This window comes from Pinus tabuliformis, chromosome 9, assembly GCF_031772625.1.
Source record: "Pinus tabuliformis cultivar Carrire ecotype Pingquan chromosome 9, CPIR1, whole genome shotgun sequence".
NCBI classification, from domain to species: domain Eukaryota; kingdom Viridiplantae; phylum Streptophyta; class Pinopsida; order Pinales; family Pinaceae; genus Pinus; species Pinus tabuliformis.
Window position 1 is genome coordinate 1,958,063,225 of NC_142307.1, and position 26,881 is coordinate 1,958,090,105.

Here is a 26,881-nt window from a genome sequence, read left to right on the forward strand (position 1 = left end):
CTGAAACTTGTGAGGGAGCAGCCATATCAACCTAAAGGGTTGACATCAGCGCTCCAAAACGCAAGGAGACCCAGTGCAGAGCTGACGCAAAGCCTCAAAGAGCTCAACGCAGGCCCACAAAGTTACCGAGAAGGCGCAGCGCTGTTGACGCCGGGGATGGTTAGTTCAGTTGTCGGATCAGAGTAATTTGCGGAGTGAAGTGAGGTAATCTCATTAAGTTTTCTGCCAGTGTCTTTTTCTCTGCAACTTGATTGACGAAAGGGCATCTAGAGTTGTATTCAGAACCACTGCTTAATAATAATAAACCCTCAGAACTGCTGCACCAGTTTTCCCGCATTGGGTTTTTCCTGGGACATTTGTCCAAAAAATAACGGTGTCCTATGTGTTTGTATTTCCTTCCTCAGTTTCTATGTTTTAGAATCATATTTAATTTGGTGTAGGTTGCTTCTATAATTTACTTCGATATTTCAAAAAGAAATCTGAAATAAGTTTGTAATGTAATTTACAGTCTAGGTGAAGTAGATTTAGCTTATTGCAATAGGATTTCTGAGATTGTTAGATCTAGGAATTTTCACATGCAGCAGCTCTGAGGGTTTATAGTAGCAAATTATGAATACATTGTTGAATACCTCACAGTTCTATTCAGTTACAGAGAGAAACACTGGCAGAAGCTTAGTGAGATTACCTCACACAATCACTGACAAAAAGTCTCAGTGGTTTCGGCTGTTGGATGAGGTGCCCTTGGCAGACCCTGTGCTGCCTCTACATTGTCCCGATGTCAACCCTCTCAAGGACAGCATCACCAAATTGGGGAATCGATCAGTAGCCCAGAGTCACTGCTCTTAGCCTCCCGGTCTCAAACCCCAACTTCTGGCTGTTGAAACTGACTCTCTGCTCTGATTTTCGACTTTCTCGCTCTCCCTCTACGTTGCTTCTGCATGGCCGTTTTGGCCCTGCGTCAGCCTCTAAGTCAAGGCTACTAGATAACTCTCTGCCTCTCTCTGCTAATGATTCTTTGGCTAAGAATCTCTCTCTCCGGAAGCTGCTATCCCTGCCCCTCAACTACAAGAAATCTCCTCAATCAATTTTTCCTCCTGAGAACTTCACTTCAGAAAATCGATTTCTTCATCTTTCATGGTGTATTTTCCAAATGACCCTCAAGCCCCTTCTTATATCTTCCTGTTGGACAACCAATAGCCTAAATTAACTCATAATCAAAGGGTCAGATCATTTTGACTTGTTCTCTGTCTTTTTCTAGAAGTTACACCCACAATTAGATTAATACCCATTAATATTTTAATTTTCCTAAGTTTAGACTTAGGAACTCCATTAAAAATATTAATTATTTTAATATAATCGTCTCTGGGTGGAATTTCCCAAAACGGTTTCTAAGTTCTTTGGAATGCATGCGCCCAAGCCTTCTTGTAAAAATTAAGGCTTAGAGCACATCTGATGCTACCCCGAATCAACACAACTCTCCCTCTGATTCGACTTTCTCTTGCCGAACTTCGACCAGTGAGAAAATCGATCTTACTTAGGTCACTGAGTATCTGTCTCTGGTGTGTTCTCCAAGTGCCCATCAAGCCTTCTCTTATAATCCTCTCATTGATCAATCAACAGACCAGATGAGATCCTAATCAATGGCTACAATCATATTGACTTGATCTCCGCCTTCTTTTAGAACTTTCACCCACAGTTTAGATTAATATCCATTAATTATTTTAATTTCCTAACTTTAGACTTAGGGTCTCAATAAAAATAATTAATTATTTTAATAAAACTATCTCTGGGTGGAATTTCCCAAAACGATTTATGGGTATTGGAGAATCTCTGTGTCTAAGCCTCCCTGCAAAATTTGAGACTTAAGGCAGATCTAATGCTACCAGAATTCAATAGGAAGATGATCCAGGACTTCCAAGACGATGTGGCATCACCTACACCATCATCGTAGCCCCTAAGGGTGACCTACAAGCATCTTCGATTTGTTTAGAGACCTATGAGGACACATGAGTGCCCCCGAGATGTCATTTGGAGGAGCATAGGTTACTAAAAGGGGTCACCCCCTTGTCCACTGCTTTTGAGGGTCATTCTCTTCATTGTGGCACCAATGGACCTCATTAGGCCTCTTAGAGGGCCCTACGACATGCATAGATTATTATTTGACCACTTGAGAGGCTTATCTTTTCATTCATGAGCTAGTTTGGTGGGCTTGCCATCAAAAGTTGTATTATTAGCACATTATTTTATTTTGGGGGCTTATGTAGGCCAAGGAGGCTAATTCGAACTCCTTAGATGTGTATAAATACAAGTGAGATGAGATCATTTCTCATCATCACTTTGGATCTCTCTCTTCTTTAGAGAACTTCGCACTTTTTTCTATAGAATCCCCTGCGTTGGCCTTTCCTTTAGCGTCCTCCAAATTTGAAGGCATTTCAATGGTGGAGTTGGGAGAAAAGCCAAGCCCTAGCTCCGGGACCAAAACTTGCCTTGCCATCCCCAAGGCTAGTACTTACCAGGGTCACAGCAACATCATGGAGTGGAATACTTTCTTTGATCCTTTCCCCCTTGTCTAGGGTAAGAATATCATTGATTGTTTCATACCTTCCTCATACCCTAGACCGGGTCCACTTGGCCCTGTGTGGTCCCGATCCTTCAAAGGAACATTCTTCAAGAACCATCTGGCATACCAATTCTAACAGGGATTTAGGGTGTGGGGAACTCCTTTCAAAGCCTATTCCCATACACCTAACCCCCAAAATCCTCTTCCTTTCCCTAGAAGCACATAGTACCTTGCTTAGAAAGCAAGCAAGCTCCATCCTTCAAAACCTTCTAGGAAAGGGTCTGGAACACTCATATCCATTGACTTATCATTCATTAGTGACTCCATACATATCCGGTCTCCTCCCATCGATGAAAGTCCATAAATAGAAGGGATCCTTAGCTAAGGTGACAATGGGCTAAGACTCCACTTGTTGCCCTTGGCCTAGCATTTTCCCTTTAGGAATTCCCCTCAGGTCCCCTGCTTGTTTGAGCGGTAATATTTTGGCGTTGTTGCTAGGGACACGAAACATGTGTTTTGTTCCATATACGACATACTGGCATATCATTATTGGTGACTCCATTGTAATAACAAAGCCCTAGTACTTCATTGAACTTCAAAGTCAATGCTCGTAGGGTGAAGCAAGCATTTGTTAAGGAAATTTAATTAACCCTGGCGACTCTCATGTCATTAAGGACCCAGCAATATGTTGACCACATATTTTCTCGCCATAGATATGACTGGGACCCCAAGATGCCCTTCATCGAAATCCACGAAGAATATGCCAATGCTCGATGGGGATCCACATTTCGCAGCGAACCACGCGGTAAGGTTCGTAAGGTACCTTTCAAAGCAAAATATAACTCAACCTTGTGACCAAATGGAATTGCTTGTCCTATCCATTGCCGCAAACACTGATTAGCTTGAATCATGTAAACCTAAAAGCATTCCTTCTCTTCCAATGTTGATTACATAGTTCTTGTTGCATGAAGCGCCGAGTTTCAATTCCCAAATGTTAGATATGGCCCTTCGAGAGGAGGAAATTATTGAATATGGTTTCATGTTTGAAGAAGGGCCTCTTATTGATGCATACTTTAATAATAATGCCAAGAGAGAGACTCATGAATTGGAAAGCATATCCTCCTAAGATGATGAGGAAGATCAACCCCGAGAGCCCTCGGACATTGCAAATGGATGATGGAATATGAAATGTCTTGTAGGAAACTGATGGCCACATATGACTCACGAGACATTTTCCCCCACTATTGTGAGCAATCAGATAGGCTCCATAACACGAAGAGTATATATATAGAGATCCCTTCCGATGACCTCCTTTGAGGAATTTATTCAAAAGCATGTAGTAAATACCTTCGAGATCATTCTTCGAGAACGAATGGAGGAAAAATCCTCCCTGTCTAAAGAAGGAAATCAATGGCATTCTACCCAACACAAAATATATTATTATATAGTGAAGAATTTGAGGATTCTGAGGAAGATCATGATAGTCAAATAAACGGAGAATCTACAAGTGACTTTGGAGCTGTTGATTTGGGAACTAGGTATGATTATAGAAATGTAGACCCCATGGTTCCTCAAGACCATAAGAATGATCTTAGGGAATAAGGAAATGCTTAGCCCCTTCTGAATAACAATGTTGTTGCTTATGAAGCCCTTCCTAGTGATTGGAAAGGTCTTTTCTTTATGTTCCAAGATGATTCAATAAAAGAAGAGCCTTCCAAGATTGTGGGAAATTATGACAACTCTAATATAGAAGAAATCAAAGAGGATGCTTCCCTAGGTCATGCCATCGATAAAGGGTTTTTCTCCATGTTTGAGCTTTCTTCCCCTACCCTGGAGATAGATGTTTGTAATGATGTTCATCCCCCTAGTTTTGATGAGGAGCTAATTTCCCCTATAAAGGACCAGGAATCATGGTTTTCCCCCAAGTACGATGACGAGCCCACTTCTTGTTTTCCCAATGAACAAAATGTTGATTTGGGGTAGCATCGGATGTGCTCTAGCCATGAAAATTTGTGGAGAGGCTAAAGCACATGAGATCTCCAAGACCGAGAAATGGTTTAGGCAGATTCTAACTAGTTTGGGAGATATTAAAATAATTAACATTTTTAATGGAGTTCCTAAGTCTAAACTTGGGAAAAATAAAATATTAATGGGTATTAATATAAAACTCGGTTAGAATGGTCCAAAAGTCATGGATCAAGCCAAATCTAATCTTAGCCGTTGATTAGAGATTTAATCTCGACCCTTGATGGACCAACGAGAAAAGTATAAGAAGAGGCTTGAGGGTCAGTTAGAGAACACACCAAGTTGATCAAGAATTTGATTTTTTGGGGAAGGAATTGCTGAGGAAATCGAAGGAGTGATCAGAGTTGCAGCTGAGGGGCAGTGAATACAGTAGCAGAGAGGCAGAGATAGTACCGGGAGCATCAACGCAGAAGCCGGGAGAGGGTTGATGCAGAGCCAGCTAGAGGCCATGCAGAGGCAACCAGAGGCCACGCAGAGGCAGCGAAGAGCTGAGCAGAGCTTGAGGAGGGCCAACGTGGGAGACACAAAGGCTCCAAAGGCTGACACAGAGCCCCGAGAGGCTGACGCTGGTCAAAATAGGCTGACGCTAGGCCATAGAGACTGACGCTTGGAGATTTCATCGGACAGATTGGAGCTAGAGAGCTTGATAAGGTGACGCCATCCCTATCAGGGTGACGCAGAGCAGCAGAAAGTTCTATTGTTGCTGTGGGATTGTTCATCCGGTGATTTAGCAGGAATATCTGTCTCCGACTGAGAGGTACTACTGCCAAGGGCATTCTCTATTGGGTGAGCCATTTCTGACACCCTAGTTGTATTCTGAAACTGCATAATAATAAAATCCTCTTAATAGCTACACCGGTTTTCCCACATTGGGTTTTTCCGGGGACATTAGTCCAAAAACAACTGTGTCACTTCTGTGCTTGCTTCTTTCAGTTGATGATCTATATGTGTTGATACTGTGCTTGTATTTATTTTTAGTATTTACATGGTAAATAACTTGTTAAGTCACTGAACAAGTAGGAAGAAATAAATCAGATAGTACAGGAAGAATTTCTAACTAATAGACTTAGAAATTCCAACATGGTATCAGAGGGCGGTTACAGATCACAGGAAAACTGAAGGCATCAGCCGAGAAGAGCGTTTGTAGCAGATTCTGTTGTCCCGAGTGACAAAGTTGATCCTTGCAGAAGGCGACAGAGGAAGGAGTGCTGCAGAGGGGCTGCATCATCAATTAGGGCCAGAGAGCGGCTAGCACAAAAGCTAAGGGAGGCAAAATCACGCTCACGTAGAACCACGCAGAGGCCACAAGGGTTGACGCAATTGGCTGAGGGCGCTAATTTGCCGGTGTCGAGATTGCGTAGAGCTAAGTGGCTCAATCTTCCAGTTGTTGGGGCATAGGAGGCTGTGGGTAGTTTGTGGAGCGAAGCTGGTGGGGTACTGTGGTCAGAACAATACCTAACAGGGCAAGACCAAGGTGGAGGGAGTTGCTGCTGAGGCGGATTTCTAGCCAAGGAATCCAGATCAATATTGCAATTGCACAGACGATCGGAGTGGAGCAACTCGACGTTGGCAAAAGGATTTCTAGAAGGGAAATTGAGACTCAGAGGGAGTCGAACCAAGAACTTCCAGACGGGAAGTTGAGAGACTCAGTAGGAGTTGAACAGAGGACTTTCAGGAGGGAAGTAGAGAGACTCGGAGGAGTCAATAGAAGAGCAGCGACATGGCCATGAATGGGTTGAGGGATCCGAACAGGCTAGACGAGGCGTCCAACTTTGTCATCTAGAAGGCCAGGATCTTGTATGTTTTGTGTGCCATGAGTGCTCATGCGCCACTTGAGAGGAAGTGGGGAGACATCGAGCTGTAGTCAAATGGACTACAGGTGATGAGGAGCAGGATCCTTGAGGTACCCAACCTCTTAGATTATACCTTACTACGAGAGCTCTAAAGAGGAGTAGCAGGACTGGCAGATGTCGATAGAGACGGATGCAAATGAAGCGACAGAGAGTGCTACAGTGCAGGAGTCCTAGGAAAGCGCAGAAGCTAGCAGGATGCAACAACGCGAGAAGCACGAGAGTATTGCACCAGTGCAGGATGGCACAGAGAGGTGTGCAACAGTGCGAGATGCATGGAGTTGTTGTAGCAGCGCAAAGGTCCGTAGAGGGAGCACTTGTTAGCGGCAGAGGAGCTTCCGCGTCGAGAGAGTCTCTAGCCTGACAGGGATGTCAGAGTTGGGTGGATCAGTGACTTCCTTCTCAGTAACTAGGTTGCAGTGCAATAGTTAGCAGTAGCAGTGCTATGGGCAGCACGATGCAGTGTGAGGAGAAGGGGATGCAGTGCAGATGCAGCAGTTGCAATGGCAAGGCCATGGGCAGCAGTACAGATGCAGCAGTGTAGAGGATGTGGGCAGGGAGGCCTAGCATCAACACGAGTACTGGTGCTAAATAATCAAAGTAATGCTCAGTGAGAAGTATTACTAGAGCACAGTCCTCGCTAAGAGGGAGTGTTGATTTGGGGTAGCATCGGATATGCTCTAGCTATGAAAATTGGTGGACAGGCTAAAGCACATGAGATCTCCAAGACCCAGAAATGATTTGGGCAAATTCTAACCAGTTTGGGAGGTATTAAAATAATTAATATTTTTAATGGAGTTCCTAAGTCTAAACTTAGGAAAAATAAAATATTAATGAGTATTAATATAAAACTAGGTTAAAACGGTCCAAAAGTCATAGATCAAGCCAAATCTAATCTTAGTTTTTGATTAGAAATTTAATCTCGGTCGTTGATGGACCAACAAGAAAAGTATAAGAGGAGGCTTGAGGGTCAGTTGGAGAACACACCGAATTGATCTAGAATTCGATTTTTTGGCGCAAGGCTTGTGAAGAAATCAAAATGATCAAAGTTGCAGCTGACGGGTAGTGAATACAGTAGCAAAGAGGCAGAGATAGTACCGAGAGCATCAGCACAGAAATCGAGAGAGGGTTGACGCAGAGCCAGCAAGAGGCCATGTAGAGGCAGCCAGAGGCCACGCAAAGGTAGCGAGGAGCTACGCAGAGCCTGAGGGCCAGCGTGGGAGACACAGAGGCTCCAGAGGCTGACGCAATGCCCCGAGAGGCTGATGCTGGGCAAAATAGGCTGATGCTGGGCCAGAGAGGCTGACGCTGGGAGATTTCATGGGACAGATTGGAGCTAGAGAGCTTGATAGGGTGACATAGTCCCTATCAGGTTGACGCAGAGCAGCAGAAAGTTGTATTGTTGATGTGGGATCGTTCATCCGGTGATTTAGCCGGAATATCTGTCTCCGACTAAGAGGTACTACTGACGAGCGCATTCTCTGTTGGGTGAGCCATTTCTGTCGCCGTGGTTGTATTCTGAAACTGCATAAAAATAAAACCCTCTTAATAGCTGCACTGGTTTTCCCGCATTGGGTTTTTCAAGGGACATTAATCCAAAAACAACTGTGTCACTTGTGCGCTTGTTTCTTTCAGTTGATGATCTGTATGTGTTGATATTGTGCTTGTATTTATTTTCAATATTTACATGCTAAATAACTTGTTAAGTAACTGAACAAGTAGGAAGAAATAAATCAGATAGTACAGGAAGAATTTCTAACAGATAGACTTAGAAATTCCACCACAAAACAATATCATCCTAAATATGCCAGAGTCTTTCCCCCCTTCTTACCCTAAGGATGATAACCATGGGATAGTTCTCCATCAAATATTCATATACTGGGTTACTGACATTTCCATCTTTGTTTGAAGGGTCAAACCCAATCCTCTCGACTGGTGTCTTTTCCTTCTTCCAGGATCCCTTTCTATGACATATGGGTCTCTTGTTTTCCCACCTCCCTCCCTCACAACCCCTCATATTATTATTCCCATTGTCGAGTCCATTGCAGAAATAATCATGGAAGCATGCATTCTTGTATTGATCGATTAACATGTTGGTTGCATAGGGTCTATGATTATACCTAGCACTTGACATTGTATCATATGCAGGGTAGAGTAGGATGCATTGTACGCTGAATTTTTCATTAGAAATAACATCATATGATGTTCCTCATGATAGACAGATGCATATTTTATTTTTTATTGATTTTATGGCCTAACATATTAGCATGTGCGATCATGAGATGCCACGAAAGCATGTTGCATCGTGTTTTTTCCATTTACTATATGTGCAGGTGACAAGTCTATGGTAACCAAGAGATTGTTGGAGTTCTCGTGACCTCTCGTTCAAGTAGCTTTGCCCACTTCTTCGAGAGATCACGTCCCAGTTGGAGCTGGATGTTACCCACCATTTTGTGGGTAATGTCCCTAGGATAATTTTTTTCTCCAAGATCGTCCTCAGCCAACAGCCCCTTGCAGCCATCAACTAGATCATTGTGCCATTTCTCCACCACTTGAGACAGCCATTTGGTCCCTCGCCCATCTGCCATGATCGTATGTTTGAAGGTGGGCCTCCTCAATCTAAAGGTATGCCTTGTCATTTTGAAATTGCAAAAATTCTTGATCCTCAAGGAACCCTTACTGCAGCAAATCTGAATCTACTTCACCTACTTGATTTTAATATACATTATCAAGTTATTCTCTGGATATTGAAGTAAATTACTTCTGCAAACCTACACTACTTTAATATTTGATTACATGAAATAGAAAACTGAGCAAACAACAAGATACATAGGACACAGTGATTTTTGGACAAAATAGTCCCCGGAAAAACCCAATGCGGGAAAACCAGTGCAGCGGCTCTGAGGGTTTTCTATTATTAAGCAGTAATTATAAATACAAATGCTAAATGCCCTCCGGACAAACCAGTGACAGAGAAATACAATGGCGGAAAAATTGAGTGAGTTTTACCTCACTTCACTCGGCAGATTCCGGCTAATTCCGGTTGATCCAACAACAAAACTGGCTAACCACGGCTACCTCTGCGCTGGCCCTGCATAGACCCTACATCAACCTTACAGGCTCTACATTAGCTCTGCATTGTCTCTTCTACCCACTGCATCAACCTTCCCGACTGTTCCTGCAGTTCCGGCTTTCTGTGTGGAGGGTATCTTCTGCGCTGGCCCTTCTGGCTCTGCATCAGGCCTACGTGGGCCCAGAATGGCCCTACATCAATCCTTCTAGTTACTGCACTGCCTCCACTAGCTTCTCTCCACCTCTCTGTCAGTACTCTCGAACTACCTCTGCCCCTCTGTTGCAACCAATGACTCAGTTCGAATTCTCAGCTTCCTAGCCCCAGAAATAGAACTCCAGATCAATTTGTTCTCTCCATGTGTGTTTCTAAATGAACCTTAAGCCTCCTCCTTATAGTTTTCTCATTGAGACTTCAACAGCCGAGATTAAGTCTCTAATCAACGGCTAAGATTAAAACATGACTTGATCTGCCTTCTAGATCATTCTCACCCATATTTTGATTAATACTCATTAATATCTTAATTTTCCTAAGTTCGGACTTAGGAACCCCATTAAAAATATTAATTATTTTAATAAAATACAATCCGAGTGGAATTCACGAAATGATTTATGGGTTCTTTAGAACTCATGCGCCTTAGCCTCTCCACCAACTTTCATGGCTAGAGCACATCCGATGCTACCAAAAACTAACAGAAATTGAGTATTGTAGTTTGTTTATCATGGACAGTTTTGGGCATGGATTAATGGGGAGATTCGGCGGAAAGAATGGGATAGGTTTGTGCTTCTGTCCCGTAGACCCCTTTTAGGAATTAACCTTGGATTCTAGTCTCGTGGGATCTCTTTTAATGGCCATTTGGTTTCAGAGATGGTATTTCAGAGGCAAACCCTAATTTTGCTTGTGTGGTCTCATCCCTTTTCTGCTTATATTACCCTCTTTCCACTCATTATTAACCTATCCATCATTTTTCCCGCCTCGAACCACATTCCTCTATTGGGTCCACATAGCGTTAGCTTCCCCCTTCCCCTTGCCCTCACCTTGGGTCATGACCACATTCAACAGGAAAAGTAGCACAAAATGCAAAAGATGGTGAGGAAAAAAACATTTAGCACGTGGGCAAAAGCTAACACATGAGCTCTACCCCATCATCATGGCCATCACCCTAGTTCTTATACGTTCTATGAGCCTTCTTCATCATATAGGAACCCATGATTTGTCCCAACCCCTGTTGGGCGATGAACCGCCCCACCTTAAAGGCGGAAATTCATTGCTATATCTTATACATCATGCTCTTACCCCTTGGGCACCGAGCAATTAATCAAAGAAAATTATAAAAAGGCAAAAGGCATATAAAGAAAGGTGGAAAAATCAAGGCCAGGGCACCTCATGTACCAAAACTGCTCCCTCCTACTCATTATAAACCCAAGTGTGGGTTTCCCTCTTATTAGCTACCCTTGTACCCTAGCATGTGACCCAGGGCTACCCGTTCTCATCCCCTACTTCATTAACCTATATGTCACATGCCACCACCTATTGACAGATGTACCTTGACTATATTAACCCCTTTAGAAGTAGAAACCACCTAATAGGGTGCTTGGTTAACCCACTGGGAGTTTGCGAGACATTAGCACATCCCGAAGCCCGTTATGGAAGGGCAGGCCATTATGAAGTCCCCTCTTGTGGTCCATGATTAGGCAAGCTCATTTACTCAATTTCTCTAATGACTTGTTGTACTGGAGTGTTAGGGGAAGCATTGAATCTTATGCAGGATTGCAAATGGTTTCCACTTGAGGTTTGGACGCTCGATACGGGGTCCAAACCCTCCAGAGGACTACATTGGCACATGTAGGGTGAGCATTGAGAGCCATGGGCCTCCACAGCAACAAATTGCACTCCATGGATCCCCACATCCAGTCAGAGATTGCTTGCGGTTCACTTATTGGACAAGGAGGATGAATTTGATCCATCATGCCCAGCTGACCCAAGATCTACACCACACACTTGGCAGATGATCCAGGACTTCCACGATGATGTGGCATCACTTACACCATCATCCTAGCCCCTAAGGGCGACCTACAAGAATATTTGATTTGTTTGGAGACCCATGAGGACACTTGTGTGCCCCCAAATGTCATTTGGAGCAATGCAGGTTATTACAAGGGGTCACTCCCTTGTCCACTGCTTTTGAGGGTCATTCTCTTCATTGTAGCACCCATGGACCTCATTAGGCCTCTTAGAGGGCCCTACGACATGCATACATTATTATTTGACCTCCTAAGAGGCTTATCTTTTCTTTCATGAGCTAGTTTGGTGGGCTTGTCACCAAAAGTTGTATTATTAGCACATTATTTTATTTTGGGTGCTTATGTAGGCCAAGGAGGTTAATTCTAACTCCTTAGATGTGTATAAATACAAGTGAGGTGAGATCATTTTTCATCATCACTTTGGATTGGATCTCTTTCTTCTTTAGAGAACTTTGCACTTTTTTCTAGAGGATGTATCGGAGCATTTATAGATGAATTTTGATGTATGGTTATCGGTCTATCTTCTCTTGGAGCTTCTCTATTGTCATTTGTGAATGGTTAGATATACTCTATTGCATGTAAGTACGAAATCTTGATGTTATTCTTGTTACTTTTGTCATATACGCTGGATTGGGATTTTCATTGGTTTAGGGTTAATTGCTACATGCAAATTATTGCTTAAAATTGTGGGATTGTCTCTATTATAACGTTTCTCTCCATGTATGGGCCATGTAGTACAAGCGTAATCTCCTGGGGGTAAATCTGACCTTCATAAGCCATTCCTCTTGTACATTTGAAGTATAAACGCTACAAGTTTGCTTTCACTTGACCTAGAGGGGTTTGTGAAGTAATTTTGAAGACTCCTTGACTGGGAACCAACAAATATTACACATAATCAACATAGACTCCATTCTCCCAAGGATTAAGGCACTGGTCTACCAAGGAAGCTCACCAAAACTCTTATTCTTTCACCTTCTCCCAAGTCTAGCCCCATTGGGTGCCTAGGGCATCAATTTCCCAACACTTTAACCACTGAAAAAGTTCAATCTCCTAGGGTCTCTTGCGTTGGCCTTTCCTCTAGCCCTCCTCCAAATTTGAAGACATTCCGACGGTGGAGTTGGGAGAAAAGCCAAGCCCTAGCTCTGAGACCAAAACTTGCCCTGCCATCCCCAAGGCTAGCACTTCCCAGGGTCAAAGCAACATCATTGAGTGAAATACTTTCTTTGATCCTTCCCACCTTGTCTAGGGTAAGAATATCATTGATTGTTTCATACCTTCCTCATACCCTAGACCGGGTCCACTTGGCCCCGTGTGGTCCCGCTCCTTCAAAGGACCATTCTTCAAGAACCATCTGAGATACCAATTCTAACAAGGATTTAGGGTGTGGGGAACTCCTTTCAAAGCCTATTCCCATACACCTAACCCCCAAAATCCTCTTCCTTTCCCTAGAAGCACATAGTACCTTGCTTAGAAAGCAAGCAAGCTCCATCCTTCAAAACCTTCTGGGAAAGGGTTTGGGTCACTCATATCCATTGACTTATCATTCATTAATAACTCTATACATATTGGGTCTTCTCCCATCGGTGAAAGTCTGTAAATATAAGGGAGCCTTAACTAAGGTGACAACGAGCTAAGACTCCATTTGTTGCCCTTGGCCTAGCATTTGCCCTCTAGGGATTCCACTCAAGTCCCCTGCTAGTTTGAGTGGTAAAAGGAAGCATCAAGAAGCACCTTTGGAGTATTAAAAAAGAGTAGTTCTTCATATCACAATTCGAAATTTCCAAAAAAAAAAGGCCCCGCATAACCGTTTGAATCGTCCACCTTCTCGCAGATCCACTCGCGATTCGAGGTGGATATACACCCGAACCTCCACAAATCTGCCCCCGATACCTTCCAGATTCTGCGGATTGGGCAGCAAGAACCACTAATCGGGCCCCCACGAATCTAATTTTCCAGGAATCGCCAAAATAAGTGGAACCACGGATTCGATTTTTGGATCTGCGGTTCCACCAAAGGATCCGTGGAGGATCCGTACGGAACGCGGTTTTGCCGACAAAACCTTAGGGGCGGGGGGGGACGTTCTTGCAACTATGGTCAAAACCATGAAAATTAGTGTTGATTTGTCTTGGGAAAGAGAGTGATCATCCTTGGGAATTTGCTGCATTACTTGAAGACTAATTACTTGACTTTTAACGACTACTTTTCTTATCCTTATCTTAATGTTCTTGGAAATAGTAACCTCCAATAGCTATATTGACCTTTCCAACGGCTATCTTTTAATTGACTTGACTTTTCCATGCATTAATGAGTGGATTTTTGACCACCTCAAGATCTCTAACATCCTTGGGAATTTGGAAAAATGAAGACATGGGTTTTGTTCCTCTCATTTTGTAGACCAATTTTGACATACTATATGTCGAATTCTAATAAAATCCACCCTTATTATGCCATGTGGAAAACTACCCTGCCACATCCTCACGACCAACTAGATGATCTCTAATGCCCTTCAAGATAAAAAAAACTCTGAGACGTTGGTTCTGTCCTTTTCAACAAGTAGACCACTTTTGACGATAGCATGCGAAAATATGCCCAATGCTCCCCCTGTTCTACCCCTAGAAAACTTGTAAAACTATTTGTTTGATCAACTTTGAACAACCATATCTTGAGAATTCTTTCACCAAATGGAAAAATTTCATGTGGCATGTCATCCTTTCACTAAGCTCTGCAATCTGGGACCCTACTAACTTTTTTAATTTTGGGACCGCTTTGCCTTGTAAAATGTGAACTGCCTTGGGAAGTGTGAAAACATCATACTATGAGACTATTATATCTTAAAAACATTTGAGGGAAACAAAACCAAAGCCAAGGCTACATATAGACTTGATAGACTCACAACCATGCGGAAAGACAAAGGTGCCCCAACATCACCTAGACTAGCCTGGGGATCACCCCTACACTTCAAGGCTCCCACAAAACCATGAAACCACATATAAGCTTACCTCAGGCCCTCCAATCGTGTTAGGGACAAAAGAAACCTGCTTCAAACTCAAAGGGATAGGACATGGTCCGACCAAAACAACACTGACTCAGCATGACACAAATTTTAGGATGCCTACAAGGCCTCACATGGTTGTTACATTGTTTTTGACTTGTGACTTTAGTCTTACAATAGTGCTTAAGAATACTGCAATGAATCTATAAGTAACTCTGCTGAAAGAGGGGTAATAGGAGCCATTTGAAACACGGTATTACAAATATAAGCCCCTATTGCCTATAGCTCAAGTCAGTTCGCTGTCAAACAAAAAGTTCTTAAATGGTGTTTCAGATCAAATGATGGGGATTATCAACCAAGTGAAAACCAGTCCAAGTCCCATGGAAGATGAAATAAGAAAGGAAAAACTTTGCATTAAACTTTATGAAGCTTTATGGTCAATTATTTGTTCAATTCTACACCATACTAAATGAAGCATTATGGCCAATAGTTGGTTTAAAGTGACACCATACTAAATGAAGCTTTATTGTTGATACGTGTGTCCATTTTGTACATGTTAGATTAAGCTCTGTGGTTCAAGCTTCAATTTTTATTAATCAATCAAATGAAAACCAATCCAAGTCCCATGGAAGATGGAATAACAAAAGAAAATCTTTGCACTAAACTTCATGAAGCTTTATGGCCAATTGTTGGTTCAATTCTACACCATACTAAATGAAGCATTATGGCCAATAGTTGGCTTAAAGTTACACCATACTAAATGAAACTTTATTGTTGATATGTGCATCCATTTTGTACATATTAGATGAAGCTTTGTGGTTCAAGCCTCAATTTTAATTGCCCATTAATGATTCTAGGCATATCATGAAATCTCAATCAAGGGTATTCTAGAAAAAAGTTACCACCCAACTATATTTACCTTCCAATTGTTGATTTCTGATAGCATCGGATGTGCTCTAAGACTCAAATTTTGTAGGAAGGCTTGGGCACATGTATTCCAAAGAACCCAAAAAGCATTTTGGGAAATTCCACCCAAAAACATTTTTATTAAAATAATTAGTTATTTTTAATGGGACCCTAAGTCTAAACTTAGGAAAATAAAATAATTAAAGGGTATTAATATAAATTGTGGGTATAACTTCTAGAAGAAGATGAGGATCAAGCAAAAATGATCTTAGCCATTGATTAGTGTTAATTTTAGTTATGTTCTATGCTGACGACAGATTTACTTCAATTTTCCACATTAGCTCAATATCAATTCCAGATTAGCAATCACATTTAGCATGATAGTAAAATGAAGATAGAACATAAACATAAATCACAGAAAACAAGCCATGACGAGAAGACACAAGATGTGGCACTAGCCAGGGACAAACCCCAATGTGGGGAAACCCTTGATCAATTCTTCTTATATTCTTCAATAGTTCAGCAGAGAGAGAGAGTACATATACATCAGAAGTCAACACTTTGACTTGACATGGTAAGAGCATAGATCTTCACCATGGAGATAAGATAATGAGGTAGTCGATTCGATCTCAAGTGAAGGCACACTGCTTCCGCTGATCCTCCAAGGTGACTCCATCACCATGTTGCACCCATCACTGTGTTGCACCTCGTCATCATGCTGCACCTGACACTATTTTGCACCTTATCATCATGTTGCACCTGACACAGTGCTACACCAAATCACTGAGCTGCTCTCATCACTATGATGTTCCCGTCACTGAGAAGTACCACATCATCATGTTGTACTCATCATCAACAAGCTGTTGCAATGCATCGTGCTGCTGCTATATCTACATGCCCATAATCACCATGATGTACCATTGTGCTGCACTGTGCTGCATCCATGTTGCCCACAATAGTCATTGTATTTATCATGTTGCATCCATCCAAGTATGCTCCATCATTCACTGCTAGTCTAGGGCTGCTTTGGACATCCACACTCTGCCCTCCAACAGTCCAAATATTTCCAATCCACTCACTGCAATATGTGCTCCTAAGAAAGGCTCTTAACTCTCCAAGTCAAACTTTCTAATTGGTTCCCAAAGGCTGCAATATCAAACTGATCCAAACTGGTCAACTCATTGACCCAATAGACCTCAAATGTTGCTCCAACCCTGTTTGTATACTGTTGTTTGTGACTGTCTGCTTAGGGCACACTGTTGTAGCCTTAGACTCCTCATACAAATCCCAAACAGCGCTTTGAAAGACTACAACACACTTTACGAGAGCCCCTCCCTTGCAACGTTGTTTCCTTAGGGCATATGCTAGCCCTTGACTGCCAAACGCAAGCCTAGCTATGGTGCTATGGCCTGTGGCCTAGCACAACAACAACTTGTAGCTTTCGGTCCCTCAAAACATGCCCAAAGAAGTGTCAAAATCAACAGCATTTAGCCCTCAAGAACTCGGCCTAACAGCTAGCACCCTCGGCCTCCATGACATCAACTCAGACCCTTGTTTTAACCCTAAAACAACCCTTCTCTCCTCACTATTTCTTCCTTCTGTGTTGCGGCTAGGAGACTGCGTTTAGGGTTAGGGCAGTGGCCAGATCTCTGTGTTTAGGACTCTTCCTTATTGTGGCTAGGATCCCTTCCTTTAGGAGAGCGTTATGAAGCCTTTAAGGACAGCAAATAAGGTCTCTCCTAGACCTGCGATTAGATCTCTCCTTGTTGCGTTATTGTAGCTTCATTAAAGCCTCCTCCATGACAACGTAGAGCTAGGGCTTCTTCTTATTAGGGTTGTGTAGTCTCTTAGGATCTATCCTCCCACCAAAACCCAAAGACAAGTGGAGAGGAAGAGATCACAAGAAGAGTGTGTGTGTAAATGACTAGCAAGCCACCTCTTTTTATACTCAAACGTTGAGCACAAGTGGGGGCAATTTGGTTGTTGGCCGTGTTGACCTCTACTGGTCAACTACCCATGCAATACACCCCCCTTTTCTTTGCAAAAAGGGGCAGCACCTGATCAGCGTGACCGTGCCATCCTGCAGTCATCAGCAGCTTAATCATTTTGATTGTAAACCCAGTCTGCATGTATGAATTGTAAATAATCTTAGCAGATATGAGTCGTGTATGTGAATTGCCTAGGTGGACCTAACTTTCTAGTGGTAATCTACGTCCCGGAAGGTTTTTCGTCTCACCGATCCATGGATCGGCAGAGTTTTCCTTCAAACCTGACCCCAAAGCCGGGATGGATTTTGTCATTAGAACTTTAGGAGAATCCTAGTGTATTGATCTGCTAGATTATAGTTGTGTCGCAGAACTGGGTGATTTGTGAGGGTCTGTATTAAGTGGGTGTGTCCCCTTAAGATGTAAATTGTAAAAGTCATGATGTAATGTGTCTCGAGGGTTGAAAAATGTTTTAAAACCCCTCATGAGTCCTAAGTCCTAGGTCCTAGGTGATGTTTCCGAAGGCTTAGTTCGATGATCCATTTTAAAATGAATTAAGAAATTAAAAAATGAATAAAAAATAATAAAATAATAAAATTAATAAAAAATTAATAAAATAATTAAAAAATTAAAATAAATAAAAAATAAAGCAAAAACCCTAACTAATAAAATAATAATATTTTAAGTGAATGCATGTAAAATATTATTTTTTAATAAATCGACGGATGAGATCAAGAGATGTCTTGATCCTCATCAACGGTCGAGATCATTTCAGCATGGATCACTCGAACTAGCCGTTGGAGTCATTTCCTTTAAGTAGGGTGCTAGGGGTCAGTTCAGATAATGGGATCTGTGAGTCTGATACTGAAGAAGCTCTCTTGTAAATCTGTTTTTGGTTAATAAAAGAAGACTTTGGGGTCCATATCTTGCTGGTGTTACTCTCTTGAAATGCTGTGAGATTGTTTCATTTTCTGCATATGTTATTTTCAGCCATTAATAATAGCTTTTTTGTAGAGTATTGTGGGCACAGGTATCTTGTTCACTTGCTAGGGTTTGGGTGCTGTTAGGGTTTCTGAAGTAATGGCAGGTATCTCCATTACTTTCTGAGATCTAGCAGCATTTTTGCCCTCTTTACTGTTGGTTGCTCTGAGCTGTGCAGAAAACATTTTCTGAAGGAATTTTGTGGGCGTTCGGGGAAGTTCTCGGCTGAACCAGCCAACTCCCGCAAGCATTTTTTGCTGAGCCCAGTGGGATTTGATCCTGGGTTTATCATTCGGTTTATTTTTCTAATTTGCATGAGAGATTTTCTGAAGTTCTTCACAGTGAAAACCTAAAATTTATGTTTCTTTAAAATATTTTTGTGCTTACTGCCAAATCTGGCTGTTAAGGGACCAAATCTGTACATTAATTAGCTGTTCTAGGGTTTCAAATTCTTGTTTTGTACAGTTTTTATTAGGGCTTAGGGTTTTTAGGTTAGCTTCTGGCATACTCCATCTTAAGTTCTCTTTCTCTTGCAGGTTACAGGCTTGATCCAAAGCCTCAAAATACATGTTGGGGTTTTTCTGGCAGTTTTGTTCATGTATCTGAGCGTTGCAGATCGCCATCAGAATTCACAAAAAATACTGAAAGGACACAAATCGTGGCTAAATTTTCTTGTCCATGTATTGGTGTACATCGTGCAAACGGTGAAAACATCAGTTTTCCTTTATGCAAGATAACCACGGCAACTCACGCAGGTGAAATTTTAACTACCCACGTTAAAAATCTCAGTGCATCGTATCCATCACTGGCAAACAAAGCTCAACGCTTGCAGTCTCAGTATCCTCACGCATCCATTGTCTTCTTCCTAACCTGCAATCCATTAAAGCGAAAACAAAGAAAACACTGGCCCTCTGCTGCTGTCAGAACCCTGCAAACAGCAAGAAAAGCGTGAATTTTTGCCCCTGTGTGCTATTCTATCCGCGTCCCAGACTTCCGCCGACCTGCACGCACCCAGAAACATCACAAAAAGAGAAGGGAAACACAGAAACGATGTGACATAGTTCGATTTTTATTGACGGGCCAGGTAAAATAAATCGGTTTCAATCGAAACATCTCAAATCGGCATCCGCAGCGTTCAGGTAACTTTCAAAAAACGATTTGCGTCTCTTCCTGTCGAAAATCCTTTCACGCGTTCGGTCATTTCTTCGTTTACACTGAGCAAGGGTTACGGTACCTTCTTCTTCATTGGCTATGATCTATTACCGTTTACTGTTCCATTCGCAAACCCTCAGGTGAACTGATTCGGGTTCTTTCCTTGCCGCCGTCGAAATTCCAGACATGAGTTCCGGTTTTTTTTTTCATTTTTTTACTTAAGCATTTATTGTAAATCTAATTTCGATTTCTCGTTTTCCTTCATAAAAATTCAAAAAAGGAATTCGATGCGGTTCAATTTTTTTAGCGTAGGACTTAGGCTTTGTTAGTTTGTATTTTAAATTTTTGATTTAATATTTACATTTCAGTTTAGGCTTTTATTTTGTTTAGATTTTAAATCATTTCAATTTAATAAAAAACAAAAAAATATTTATGTTTTAGACTTACGTTTTATTAACTTTTGTTTATTAGTTTATTTAGATTCTAAGTTTAGAGTTTAATAAGTTTTTTTTTTAGATTAAAAAAAAAAAAGGGGTTTTTTTTTTTTTTAGGATTTTAGATGTTAGATTAGAAATTTTCTTTTTTGTATTTAAATTTATTAAAAAATAAAAATTAAAAATTGAAAAAAGCATAAAAATTTTGTGGAAAATTACTTTTGCCAAGATTCAGTTGTTATCATGTTTATTCTTTCATGCTGAGATCTAAATTTTTTCAAGTCGAGATGCAAATATGATATCTAGTTAATGGTTTATGATTCGTGGTGGTTTAACGCATTCATTTTTTTTGAAAATTCTTAATTGCGGGATATCATTTCGCTGATCCCTTGTGATGACAAATGATTGCTGTTCACGGTTTATGTTTCTATGTCATCTAACAAGTAGTCGTTCTAACAATAATCTCTTAAGGCACTGGTCTGCTAATTTAATCAAATTATTTTAGTGCTTATCTTAATCGTGTCTCGTGTCTCCCAACCAACTGGTCGACAGTTGGTCTCATCATCTCACAGGGACTACCCCCCTTAGCCGCGGGAGACAGGGTTAAACGGAGGGATCGGGGATCAGAGTGACAGCCCCCGGTCTGAGGGTTGTCATGTCAATCCGCGCGACAACAGGCCGACCTTGACGAATTGTCCCATAACACAAGTAAATTCATATCTCCATGAATACGTGTCGGAATCGGATGATCTTTAGATCAATCCTACACCTCTTGACGAGAGGAATCCAACAAAAATACCAGCTGCTATAAATAAGTAGACCTACATGGAGTTTGGCCCTAGTTGCGAATTTTAACAATTAGCTTCTAATTTGGGCCATTGAATGTCAACGAGGATATTATTTAAGAAGGTTTGAGGGTCAATTGGAAAGACACACAGAGTGAGTTCGGAAGTTCGATTTCCTGAAGCAAAAGCAACTGCCAGGAGAATATCAATAGTGAGCTTGTGCAGAGAGGGAGAGAGGAAGTTTGGCTGGAGGATCTTCTTTGGCACCAAGAATACTCAGCAGAGAGGCAGAGAGACACACAGAGGAGGCAGCGCAGAGGACAGTGAGGGTGACACAGAGCCAGGAAGGGCTCATGCAGGCCCCACGTAGAGCAACATAGCAGTGTCCAGCGAAGAGGTCCAAATATGTTGAAGGAGCTGACGTTTCTGAGTCGGGACGGTTGGAAGAGGCTTATGAAGGTAGATCTATTCTCAGTTGAGATGACGCAGTAACTTAGAGGTTGACGCAAGGCCCACGCAAGGGGAGCGCAAAAGTAGCCAGGGAACTCGCAATTCAGTTGTCGAATCTGTCGCGACTTGCAGTGTAGGGTGAGGTAATCTCACCAGTTTCCTCTGCTAACTGATTTTCTCTGTAACTGGATTGTCGAGAGGGCATCCAGTGGTTGTATTCACAAATACTTCAGCTTAATAATAAAAACCCTCAAATCTGCTGCATCGGTTTTCCCGCATTGGGTTTTTCCCAGAACATTTGTCCAAAAATCTTTGTCACATGTGTTGTATCTATCTCTATTGTTCTGTTCTTGTTTTGGGCATATTATTTAATTGGTGTAGGTTGCAGTGCATTAGCTTCGATATTTGTTGTAAGAAACAGTAAATAATTTCTTTTAGTAATTAACAAATATGAGAAGTTTAATCAGTTGTTGCAGTAGGGATTCCTAGTTTGCGGACTGTTCACCTGGTATCAGAGCAAGTGCAGGTGAAGCAAGAAGAACGGTGCCAGAGAACCCAACGCTGAGCAGAAAAGGGAGGTCGAAAAAGCTGCAAGAGGCAGCAGTTCGAAACCCCAGAGGGTTTGCGCAGTGCAAGCCGGGAGGGCAAAATTTCGAGGCAGTCTCTCTCTAATTGAGTCAACAGAGAAAAGGGCTTCCAAATCGAAAGCTAGTCATGGCAAAGGAAGCAGTGTTGAAGTCTCAGCGTGAGGAGTTGGTGGGACGCACTTTTTTACAAGCAGTTTGCTGGTCAAAAACACATCAAAAGAGAGAGAGAAGCACTGTGAGGGAATTTTTCCTTAATAGACTTCCTACCAAGAGTTTGTTTTCTTATTGGCTGAGCAGCAGCAGTAAGAGCAGAGAGGGAAATTCGACATTTTCGTGGCAAAGATGGCAACCAGTGGCTTGAGCGATCAGGATGGATTGGACAGAGCATCCAACTATGTCATTTGGAAGGCAAGGATGTCATTCGATCTAGATGAGGATGCTCTCAAGACATATGTCGACAACATGGTTACTGTGCCTGCAGATGCAAATCCGCTGAAGAAGTACAAGGTAGAAATGGATAAGGCAAAGCGTATGATCCTCGATGGAATGAAGGATCATGTAGTCCATCACATCGCTAGAAGAGGGATTGGTAAGGAGATGTGGGATGTGTGGTCTAAGCTATATCAAGGATCTTCCGAGCAGCGGAATATGTACTTAGACCAAAAGCTAAGATCTGCTCAGATGCAGAAGGGGGAGCTTGTGGATCCATTCCTCACGAAGCTTCAGGAGACTCGAGATGAATTATTAGCTTAGGGGTCTACACCTCAAGATTCCGAGTTGGTTAGACTAGCCCTCAATTATGTCTCAGATGAGTGGCAAGTCTTTGTTGAGAGTACCCTCAGCAGGGCGACTTTGCTGAATTGGGATGAGATGTGGGCAGCTCTCAAGCAAGAGGAGTTGAGGAGAGATCTAGTCAACTGTAAGCTTCACGGAAGCAACAACAGTGGGTCGAAGCCTAAGGAGGAGGAGGAAAATGCAGCCCTTGCATCGAAGGGGCAGCAAGAGGAGTGGATGTGGAAGAAGGACATCTCAAAGATAAAGTGCTTCAGGTGTGGTGAGATGGGTCACTATGCAACACAATGTCCTCTCAGGAAGAAGGACAAAGATGAGAAGCATGATCCGAAAGCTGCACCCACGAAGATCGAGGAGTTCGCCATGACAGCTGAGATACCTCCATGAGGGATGTGGGCTGATTTAAAGTTGTAGTTTGAAAGAGCTACAGATGGGCAGGATCCTTGAGGAACCCACCTCTTGGATCAATAACTTGCTACAGGAGCCCAGGTTTGTGGTATCAGGATGGACTAGTGTCGGATTGTGCTGAGGAGTGTCGGAGAGAGTTGCAATGGCGAGGAGCGCCAAAGACTAAACAGCGTAGAGCAGAGTTGGCAGCAGTGCAGATGGCACAGAGCAGAGTTGGCAGCAGTGCAGATGGCACAGAGCAGAGGTCAGCAGCAGCACAAAAGATTTAGAGGGTCAACGCAAAAACAAGCAGCAGTCAGGCTTCAACATTCACATGGTATCACACTGAACACAATTAGTTCAGTAATTTGGGATGTCTTTCCATTGTTGATGCAGTAGCAGCAACAGTTTGCAATGCAAAGGCAGTTGACAGTGCCAGTGCCAGCAGCAACACGGATGCAGAAATTCAGAAGGAGTCCCAGTACGAATGCAGTGTTAACAGTGGCGGGGTCAGCAGTAGTACAAATGCAGCATTTGCGCTGTGGTTGGTGGACAACATGTCAGACATCAGCAGCGCAGAGAACAATGTTATGAAGTCAGGGTGATGCTTCAGCAAGTTGCATTGCTAGAGCACATTTCTCGCTAAGAGAGAGTGTTGATTTCTGGTAGCATCAGATGTGCTCTAAGTCTCAAGTTTTGCAGGAAGGCTTGGACACATGTATTCCAAAGAACCCAGAAAGCGTATTGGGAAATTCCACCCAGAAACAGTTTTATTAAAATAATTAGTTATTTTTAATGGGATCCTACGTCTAAACTTAGGAAAATAAAATAATTAAAGGGTATTAATATAAATTGTGGGTGTGACTTCTAGAAGAAGACAAGGATCAAGCAGAAATGATCTTAGCCATTGATTAGCTTCTAATTTGGGCCGTTGAATGTCAACAAGGAGATTATTTAAGGAGGCTTGAGGGTCACTTGGAAAGACACATAGAGTGAGTTCAGAAGTTCGATTTTCTGAGGTAGAGGAGATGCCGAGAGAATATCAATAGTGAGCTTGTGCAGAGAGGGGCAGAGGAAGTTTCGCTGGAGGATCTTCTCCGGAGCCAAGAATACTCAACAGAGAGGCAGAGAGACACACAGTGGAGGCAACGCTGAGGGCAGAGAGGGTGACACAGACCCAGGAAGGGCTCATGAAGGCCCCACGCAGAGAAGCACAGCAGCGTCCTGCGCAGAGGTCCGAATTCGCTGAAGTAGTGTTTCTGAGTCTAGAGGGCTGGAAAAGGCTTCTGAAGGCAAATCGATTCTCAGTTGAGCTGACATAGTAATCTAGAGGCTAACGCAAGGCCCATATAGGGGCAGCGCAGAAGTAGACAGGGAAATCACAATTCAGTTGTCGGATCCGTTGGGAATTGCAGTGTAGAGTGAGGTAATCTCACCAGTTTCTTCTGCTAGGTGATTTTCTCTGTAACTGGATTGTCGGGAGGACATCCAGTGGTCGTATTCAGTAATATTTCAGCGTAATATTTAAAACCGTCAGATCTGCTACACCGGTTTTCCTACATTGGGTTTTTCCAAGGACATCTGTCCAAAAATAACTGTGTCACTTGTGTTGTATCTTTCTCTGCTGTTTTGTTCTTATTTTGGGCATATTATTTGATTGGTGTAAGCTACAGAGCATTAGTTTTGATATTTGTTGCAGGAAGCGGTAAATAATTTGTTTCAGTAATTAACAAATAGGAGAAGTTTAATTAGTTGCTGCAGTAGGGATTCCGTTTTGCGGAATGTTCACACCAACGTGATAGAAAAGAAGGGAAGACAGCATCTCTGTTGGAACTTGAAACTGCCAGCACCAAAGTTGTTTCAGAACAGTAGTGATTTGGAAAATGGACCATAACAACCATCAAGTTGCCACTATTGGACTAGTTAAGACAGCTCTTTATCAATCAATGCATTGTTGGTCTGGAGCTGACAAATTGTTTGCCGCTACAGCACTTGAATTTCTAATTCACACTTAAAATTTTCCTACATATATTTGCATAGCAGGAAGCGAGATTTTATCAAATTATTTAAATTATTAGCTCATTAAGATTGTAAATTCAGTACATAGAGTTAGTACATAAAATGCTTTTGAATTTCTTTCATATAATTTATTATTAAAATTTAGATATGTTAGATGATGCTGAATCAGTGCAAATATTGGTTTATTAAATGGGAACATTCCCTTCATAAACAGAAGAATTTCACATTCAATCAGATTGTAATATGAGCTTCAAATAAATCTATTCTGAGACTCCTATGATACATGTCGGTACCATAGAACACATTCACAGTTGTGATGTTAAATGGCAGTACCATTCAAACTATGAAATTAATGGTTGCTTGAATGACAGACATACCTACTAATAAAGGAGAGCTCCTTTTGTGCCATTTTTTGGTATTCCAGCTTTGCCTGCGGTTAACCCATGCAAATTCTTATATATGACTGATTGCATACTCAGAAATTACTGTCTCAAGAAATAAAATTGGAACAGCAGCATATGATATCAATGGCTTTGTAGACAAGGAATAGAATTCAAATTGAAACAAATAAATCATGTTTATCAGCAGACCCACCTCATACTCAATCATATCTGCTGTGAGTCCTGGTAAGCCATAATCACTTACTTTTGCAATATGACCTTTGTCCAATAAAACATTTGAGATTTTCACATTATTATTAAAAATACCAGGTACAATTCCTGTGTGCAAGAAATGGATAGCCCTTGCCACACCACTCACTGCTGTCAGCCTCTGTGGCCAGGTTAAACATTTTCCTGGCATATTCTCTACATAAATAATTCACATGGAAATGTTAGTAAAGGATTCCAAAAGCATGCAGATATATGTTAAGAATGGATATATTTCATTGGTGAAGAGTTTATAGAACAACGTACCAGAAAGGTGACTTTGCAAAGTCCCATTTGATACATATTCAAAGATGAGAAATACTCTTTTCACATTCGAACCGTCCAGCTCACAATCAATACAGTGCCCAAGAAGGCTGACCAAATTCTGGTGTCTAAGTTTTGAGAACAGCTCCAGATGGAGCTTCAAATTTTGGATAGTTGGTTTCCACTCTAATCTCAAGCACCTTATGGCAACCAAAGTTCCATCCTCCATCCTCCCCCTATATAGCTGAATATCAGAAACACTAATTCAAATTTAGTAAGCAAGCCATTTCTACACAACTGCTTGTGAAATACAACACATCTTTGAGTCCTGATATAGTTTGCACCCCTCAAAATTAGCCACTTCGTTCCAAGTTCCCAATTTATAACCCTACATTTTAAATTTTAAAAGTCTAAAGAAAAACTCAAGTACCATAACAATGCCAAAGAAATCTATGTACATGATAGGAAATAGTAGGCAGACATACAAAGAGTGTAGGACAATTTCAGTAACAAATATAGCACCTGAATCAGCAAACAGTGAGTTGTAACAAATGAATCTGGAATTCAGTTAGACCTGTATCACAACAACTAATATGTACCCCTAGTAAAATTTCAGTGCGCAGAACAGTTTGTGACATGGCATAGCCCTCCTTTACGACCTGGTTGCATTCTGATTTTTGGGCACCTTCATATTTCCCACGGCAGTTCATGGTATTTGATGCATTTCATGCAAATCGAGGCATTTATCATACCTTCCGATGCAGTTTTGCGGCTGTTTACGGACACTTGAACATCTCCTTAGCATGCCATGTAGAAGGATATGGAAACACCCACCTTTTGGTCACTATTTGGAGCTGATTTTTACATTAATTGAGGGCTGATTTTCACTTATGACAACAGTGGGGTATTTTGATGATGTCGAGAGAATAACCTGGATAATTTGGATGATAAGTTGCTCGTTTGCTGTAACT

General features: G+C 41.9%; 1 protein-coding gene across 1 annotated transcript in view; it reads right to left on the reverse strand.

The window, feature by feature from the left end:
• The window catches only part of LOC149156823 (putative inactive leucine-rich repeat receptor-like protein kinase At3g03770), a 318,945-nt gene that overhangs the window by 165,805 nt on the left and 126,259 nt on the right, over positions 1 to 26,881 (reverse strand). The window contains exons 3-5 of the mRNA XM_089438637.1: positions 25,914 to 26,154; positions 25,594 to 25,805; positions 25,377 to 25,429 (exon numbers count right to left, since the gene is read on the reverse strand). Coding sequence (XP_089294763.1) covers positions 25,377 to 25,429; positions 25,594 to 25,805; positions 25,914 to 26,154 — 506 coding nt within the window. The remainder of the gene's footprint in view (positions 1 to 25,376; positions 25,430 to 25,593; positions 25,806 to 25,913; positions 26,155 to 26,881) is intronic.